The sequence below is a fragment of the Leptonychotes weddellii genome, unplaced genomic scaffold (assembly GCF_054177405.1).
Source record: "Leptonychotes weddellii isolate Sample4059 unplaced genomic scaffold, ASM5417740v2 HiC_scaffold_9926, whole genome shotgun sequence".
Classification (NCBI taxonomy): Eukaryota; Metazoa; Chordata; class Mammalia; order Carnivora; family Phocidae; genus Leptonychotes; species Leptonychotes weddellii.
Window position 1 is genome coordinate 1 of NW_028071649.1, and position 7772 is coordinate 7772.

Genomic DNA, 7772 nt, shown 5'->3' on the forward strand with positions numbered 1-7772 from the left:
TCTGTTGTTTTCTCAATTTCTGATTTTTTCCCTTTAAATTAAATTTGAGGTTTCCTTTTTTGGAAAAAAAAAAAAAAGAAAATAAACCCTAGACAGACTTCATTTTAAGTAGAAAAGGAAGCTCTGGGGAAGGAGGGCCTTGGGCTCTGGCCAGCAGCTTTTCTAGGTGCTGTTCTTTGTGCCCCAGTGAGAGACCCTGTGTGACTGTCCTCCACAATCATGTTAATTCTATCAGTAGTTTCATTTAAAAAAATCACCTTATCAAAGGAGCTGAGAAATACCTTTCTTTTTGCTTCCCATTCTATCTGAAGGACTCTTACTTATACTTTATTTCAGATAGTTCCTCCTTTTTTTTATTTTTGCATCAACTTCACAGCTTTCTGACTTTGTCCTTCTAGGCAGAACTGGTCATTTCCTCCTTAGGGATACCAGTAAGCCTAGAATCCATTGCTGACCTAAAATTTGTCTTTCCTCTGAGACGGTGAGTGGGACTGGTTATTTCTCTCTTGATATATCTTCTGTCTAACACTGGGCCTTATATAGGGGAGGTGTTCTATAAACATCCATTGAGTAAAAGGAAATCCAAGCTCACACCAGAATATAATATTTGTTCTTTTTAAGACAACTTTTATTGTTTTCTTCTAGTAATAATACTATCCAACCATTGTAAAAAATTCAGAAAAGATACCCAAGTTTGAATGGTCTGGTTTTCAAAAGCCTATGAGTACCAATTGAATCTCTATCTTTTTATGCCTTACTTCTAAGGTCCTCGTAGACTCCTTTTCTTCTACCATTAGGAATTCCCTAAAGGGTATATTCTGTGTTTCAGAATAGGCCTGTTGTTGTGTGTTGCCATGGCGAACAGAGATAGGACTCCAATAACCAAGCCAGAACTCAGCTGTTGTCACTGACAGCTTCACGGAAATGCTGCTTCAGGTTGGAACCCTGTTCCCAAGCTGCAGCCTCCAGGATGTCTTGGTGGGAGGAAGGCCAGCACTTGATTTCTCCCTCTCGGTACTGGACATGCTGCCACATCATGCAATGCAGTTGAGAGGGCGGGTAGTTTACCGTGGCATCCCGCGACTGGTTGGTAAGGATATGACATGCATCACACGCGTAGTGAAGAGGTACCATTGTTATATCCCCTTGAAGAATCTGCTTTGTCATTTTAAAGCCCTACATTCCTTCTCTAATGGTGAATTATTTCTCCAGGGCACTATTGTCTGCTCTTTCCAATTACGCTACTCTGAACTCTTCACCATCTCCAGGCATAGATCTATCTCTGTAAGTCTGAATCTCAATAGTGCATAGAACTCAAATTTATACTCCAGATGGTTCCTTAGTCCCCACGTAATAATGCAGAATGGTCCTTTCCCTTTTCCTTCCTTTCTTTCTTTCTCTTTTTTTTCTTTCTTTCTTTTTTCTTTCTTTTCTTTCTTTCTTTCTTTCTTTCTTTCTTTCTTTCTTTCTTTCTTTCTTTCTTTCTTTCTTTCTTTCTTTCTCTCTCTCTCTCTCTCTCTCTCTTTCTTTCTGAAAGACCGGAAGGGGGGGGCGGTGGCAGAGAGAGAGGGAGAGAATCTTAAGCAGTTTCCACGATCTCACGACCCTGAGCCGAAGTCAAGAGTTGGAAGCTTAACTGACTGAGCCACCCAGGTGCCTAAAGAATTGTCCTTTTTTAACAGAATAAAAAATTAAAAAAAAAAAATGAACACTCAGTGAATATACTGTTTTTCCTAATTTGTATCATTAGCACTAGCTCTATTATTCTAAATCATAATAAATGGTTTACCTATATAAAAGATATTGTTCGTAGTTGGTTTTTCTCATTATAAAAACACCTCTGAAGTGCAGTCTGTTGGGTTAGCGAGTCCTGACAGCCGATGCATGCTTTGCTCTTTGAGGAACCGGTTCAAGGTATGCTTTCCCCGGTGTATTATGTTCAACTGAGTTTATGTAACTCATATAGAGAAAAGTGAATTTACTTTTTCTCCTGGAAAGCTTGAGTTTTATTTTGCCTGGAGATATATCTGATGTTATTCTGTTGCTTTACTTGTGTAGACACAACCTGTGTGTTTCTTGCAATCGGTGTTTCATGAATAACACCCAGTTACAGGAAAATGAAACCCATCTTTAACAACAATCATAAATACTGGATATACTTGCATGGTAGATTCAGATAATATATTTTTTCATGGCTCACGATATCTTTTAATGAGTTGTAGGGACTGGGACTGCAAGGCCTTTTATTACTTACTTACTTACTTATTTATTTATTTATTTAAAGATTTTATTTATTTATTTGAGAGAGAGAGAATGAAAGACAGAGAGCATGAGAGGGGTTAGGGTCAGAGGGAGAAGCAGACTCCCCCCTGAGCAGGGAGCCTGATGCGGGACTCAATCCCGGGACTCCAGGATCGTGACCTGAGCCGAAGGCAGTCGCTTAACCAACTGAGCCACCCAGGCGCCCCAAGGCCTTTTATTATTTATAATGCTGTACAGTCTGACAAATCAGATGTGATTGTTTTGTTATGCTTAGTTCTACTGAACATAGAGAATGTGCTCAAGATTGCTTTATTTATTGCTTTGAATCAAATCTACAGAGAACTACACATACTTCAAACTCAGGATTCATCAACAAAGAGATACATTAAGACCCTCAAGTGGTCACTTTATTAAACAAATACAAATCTGAAACATTTATGGTAAAATATATCAATTGAACAAAAATGTGTGTAAACAGTGATTCTACAACTGGGAAGATATGTCAGTTTTATTAATTTTGGTGACATCTTCCCAACCATGTCTAATCTTCAGTATCTTCTTCCTCAAGCACGGCAGGCACAGTAGGGCTTTGCAGAACAGGACAACAATCGGAAGGAAGACAGCTATCATAAAAGTCGGAGGTGTGTACCACACAAATTGTTTTATATCTACCCATTTATTCCAGGCAAAAATCAATGCATGTATTGTGCCCAGAAGAAGGGAAACAATTCCTAGCTTGCTCTGCAAAAGAAAAAAAAATGGTGGGATTGGTTCAGTGAGAGTTTATTCCATCCTACCTCATCTGTTCTGTTGCTTGGAAATTCCATCTGTAATCGTTTCCCTATTAAATTTCTCAACAATGCCCACTCACATCTTTGCATTCTCCTCACACATCCCCACCTCACCCCCTTACGTTGGGTAATGTTTTGTCCACAGGTGATTTAAGTTGAGAAAATTCACAATCAATCTCCTTTCAACCTCAGCTAATCAATAACACCGTCTTTCTTTTCTCTCCATACTTTGTTCATCTGTCTGATGACGTTTATTTTATGGTGCTTTGTCTCTTGAGCATTTGCCTTCATTCTGCCTATCAAGAGACATCTACAGTCGGGGACTTTGACTCATCACAGATTCCCTGCAGAATTAACACAATGATTCGTGCATTTTAGGTGCTCAGTAAATATTAATAGGTTGACTGACGATTAGTGCAAAAATCAATTTGATACCAGTGATCTTTATCAATTATGAAAGCAACCAGAGTAACTGATTCTGATTTTGGTACATGAATACTAAGGTAAATGAGTGTGGCCCATGTTAAAAATCAAACATTCAGGGTCGCCTGGGTGGCTCAGTCATTAAGCGTCTGCCTTCGGCTCAGGTCATGATCCCAAGGTCCTGGGATCGAGCCCCACATCGGCTCCCTGCTCTGCGGGAAGCCTGCTTCTCCCTCTCCCACTCCCCCTGCTTGTGTTCCCTCTCTCGCTGTGTCTCTCTCTGTCAAAAATATAAAGTCTTAAAAAAATAAAATAAAAATTAAAAAAAAATCAAACATCCTGATAAAGTGGAAAAATGCCAACAACTATTTCCACTGTTTACATAACACATAGAGATATGAAGATGTGAAGAAAAATTTCAACTTGTATTGGGATACCTGGCACTATCCAGAAAAAGTTGCTTAAAAATAATTGTTCACCTATGTAATTTTATGGCATTCTGACAATAGCTCTTCTAGATAAGTTTTGACTTCTATTCGCTTTACTGGAAATGGTCATTAGCCTGCCAGAATGAATCCAACTCACAATTATTCAGCAGTAAGCACTCTTAAGCCCCAATGAATACAATCAAAAGCTAAGTTTATATTTTCAAATATCAATCTCCAAGGTAAATCATAGAATAACTAATTCTTGGATTGTAAATGGAAAGTTTCTAGGTTATTAATTGAAAAATATATGTGACTGATTGAAGATTAATTTTACCAAATGTGTACTGTATACTTATCATGGATTAGGTCTTGTGTACACAGTAGAATGGGCTGGGTAGTCAAGATGCAGTGCTTGGATTCCTAATTAAACGTAAAAAGTGATGCTCAGCATATGTGTGACAGGCAGAGCAAATGTAAAAACAATGTATTTAATGAGGAACAGAGAACTCTAATGGCTATCAAGCTAAGCCTACACAATCAGCAAATATTGTGCTTGGAAAATGTGGCACCATTTCTAAGCTCCATTGTAATAATTCAGATGGAGACATGTTTTCCTGCCTAATCAGATGTTCTGGTAAAGTTTCTGTAGGAGTATATGTATAGACATGTAAAAGGGATAGTGGGGAAATGTCTGACTTTGTGGGAATTTCCAAAAATGAGCACCCATAGAAGCTAAACTATGTACTTTAAAAAAATCTCGGCAGTGCTTACGATTAAACTAAATTCATCCTTTGCATCCTGCCAGACACGGATTTCCCATGAGTTCTGGCACACTGCTCTTCTTATGGTGTAATCTACCACTAGGAGATGAACCTCCCTCCGTAAGTCTGAGATAATCTTGAATTCCAAGAATATTGACAAACTTCAAGTCAGTAAGCTACATAAAATGTAAGTTGGAAAAAGCAGTCTTTAAAATTAGATATTAGGGGGCGCCTGGGTGGCTCAGTTGGTTAAGCGACTGCCTTCGGCTCAGGTCATGATCCTGGAGTCCCGGGATCGAGTCCCGCATCGGGCTCCCTGCTCAGCAGGGAGTCTGCTTCTCCCTCTGACCCTCCTCCCTCTCATGCTCTCTGTCTCTCATTCTCTCTCTTGCAAATAAATAAAATCTTAAAAAAAAGAAAATAAATAAATAAATAAAATTAGATATTAGTTGGGCGCCTGGGTGGCTCAGTTGGTTAAGTGACTGCCTTCGGCTCAGGTCATGATCCTGGAGTCCCAGGATTGAGTCCCGCATCGGGCTCCCTGCTCAGCGGGGAGTCTGCTTCTCCTCTGACCCTCCCCCCCTCAATCTCTCTCTTACATAAATAAAATCTTAAAAAAAAAATAAAATTAGATATTAGAATACCTTTGGTAATTAAAACTCCAAATTTCAATGAGAGATGCTTTTTTAAAGGTAGTACCAAGTTGTGTAACTTAAAAGGCGTAAGTAAAATCAGGGGGCAGGCAAAAGGATATTTTTATTTGGGCAGAACGAATAAACCGTGAATATTAAATTCCTCAAATATCACCTGTGGAGTTATTAGGTGGACAGAAAATTGTCTAACAAGTTTCAAAGGTTAGAAATAGTTTTCTTTGAGTAATGCTTTTTATTTGTGTCTAGAAAACACTTCTACTTAGAAGTGATAAGGAAAAATTATCGGGGAGCACCTTTTTGATTGAAACAAGTGTGGGATCTTTGCTACTGGAAAACCATTTGTTATTTTTTATGGGACAAAGTCAATATAGTTGATGTTATTCTAAGCACAGAAAAGATTTGCCTCTCTGAGGGACCAGAGTTATTTGATAGATAATTTACCTGAATATAGTGAAATTCTCTCCATGTCAAAGAATCGCTCACGGATGGAATGGATGTCACAGCCAACAGAGCCAGTATTCCAAGTGCCACAATTCCCAGAGACACATACATTTCCATTCTCCAAACATCATGCTCAATCCAGGCATCTTCTTTGTTTTGTTGGACCTACCAGAGGGTGAAAAGGGGAAAGAAGGAATGCAAACAACATCTTTTTCCGGCAGATGAATCGCCTTCTACATTCCCTCTGTCCACCATGGAGGGCCTGATAACTAGGAGCCTCCACAAATTTGTGACTTTGTTTGTGCATTCTTCTATGAGAAACGACATAGGAGCCCTCAATCTCTTTCCTTGAATGCAGCATTTACATAAATCTGTTTTGCTAATTCATATAATAGTTACTTGCTAGTTAGGATTGTAATGTGCATGCTTGTGTGGTAAATAAGAACAATTAGCATTAAAAAAGGAATCTTGTGAGGGTGGCAGAAGGTTGCTGTGTGGCCCTGTCCATGAACAAAATACGCATTTAAGTTGTTAAAGTTATAGTTTACTATTTTCAACATAAAAAAAAAAATTCCTCCGTGTGAAACTATATATAACCAAGCTCCAATGAAGCGTTATAATAAAACATTGAAAAATGCAGATTACATTCCCGACACAGCATTTCAAAAGAGGTTTGGGGTATTGATATTAAAATAAGAAAGCGTTAATTTGTTAGACAATTTAGACTTTTTAGTTTAGTGGTACTTTCAACATCGTCACCCTACCTGTTGATATGCCCAGTTGAGCAACTTGTATCTGTAGGATCGCCTCATTGGATAGGATAAACTATAAAGTGCATGCAGCACAGCAAAAAAGAAACTGAGAAGCCCCAATTGTTTTCTTGTTAACATCCATCTATCCAACCAATGTGGAAATTTCTTATATTTGGTTCCGTTATGAAGCTGTACAATGCCTGCGATCACCCCTGGCAAATAGACTAGCGCCAAGAGGGTGATGGACACCATTGGCAAGACTTTGTTGATGACCAGGATTGGAATTTTATAAAAATACTGTTGGTGGGAAGTTACAAAAGGGTGAATTATTTCCCTCAGGAGAGTGTAAAGGAAAGTCAGGGATGATATGACAGCAGCAATTTTAATTGGCCAGCGCCACATTGGAAAGAGTTCTTGTTTGTGCTGAAGCTCAGAGGGGCAGTCAAATCCATCAAAGTGGGTTGTTTGGTGCATGTGTGAAAACACAGTTCTTTTCAGCATGCTGGTCTCTCCCGAGTCCTTATCCTACAAAGGGAAGAAAATCAACATCTTAAACAAACAATGGGATTTCTCTTCAATGCATTACTTATTTTGCTCATGGTGCTTATCAGTAAAAAATTTTAGGACATTCAGAACCTTGCTTTTGGATACTGATGTAGCACTGATTGAATATGGATTTAGCTATGCTGGGATTCTCCATTAATTTCTGTTGTTTTTCTTTAAGACAAAGGAATACATGCTTTTTTTAAAGACAGAAGATTATCCATGAAAGCTGAGACTGTTGTGTTTCTACCTTGAAGGCATGAAATGGAATAATGTAAGTGGGAAACTAAAATTGAAAAAGGTAAAAAAAATCCAGCAATCTTGGGCAAAAATAACAAAACTTGTATTGTAATGGTTGAATTTGTTTTATAATATTCTTACTGGTAATTGGGCAACTCTCCACAAAGAACTGAGGAGCAAATTCTTCATTAATTCAAGTACAAAGGGTCAGGAATAATACAGTCATTACAGTTATAAAAATATATAATTTCCATCATGCTGTACTTTGATTTTATATTTCTAAAATATCTCATTTCTGCAAGTAATGATTGACAAATACTCTATCAGAAGGTACAAAGGTTATATACATAGTTAAATCCCATAGAGATGATCTATTTCCTAAGAAAGTCATACTTCTTTATCCAGTTGCATTTCTAAGCAGTCAACAATTCACAAAAGGTTATGTTGACTATTTTGTCATTTCCCCAACTGACTGATA

The 7772-nt window shown here is 38.1% G+C and overlaps 1 protein-coding gene across 1 annotated transcript; it reads right to left on the reverse strand.

Annotated features, from left to right (window-relative positions):
* Positions 1-2565: 2565 nt before the first annotated feature.
* STEAP1 (STEAP family member 1) lies at positions 2566-7044 on the reverse strand. Its single transcript, XM_081811746.1, has 3 exons — positions 6524-7044; positions 5760-5924; positions 2566-3003 (listed from the first exon to the last, which is right to left on the reverse strand). Exons 1-3 carry the CDS (start codon positions 7010-7012, stop codon positions 2746-2748), a joined length of 912 nt encoding a protein of 303 aa, XP_081667872.1. The 5' UTR covers positions 7013-7044; the 3' UTR covers positions 2566-2745.
* Positions 7045-7772: the final 728 nt, after the last annotated feature.

Bases quoted from the DNA above. Each gene is read 5' to 3' on its own strand.
- STEAP1 (XM_081811746.1), bottom strand. From the start codon at position 7,012: ATGCTGAAAAGAACTGTGTTTTCACACATGCACCAAACAACCCACTTT. The intron at 5,925-6,523 runs GTAGGGTGACGA...ACCCTCTGGTAG, and splicing joins TCAACTGGGCATATCAACAG to GTCCAACAAAACAAAGAAGA. The intron at 3,004-5,759 runs GTAAATTATCTA...TTTCTTTTGCAG, and splicing joins GAGAATTTCACTATATTCAG to AGCAAGCTAGGAATTGTTTC.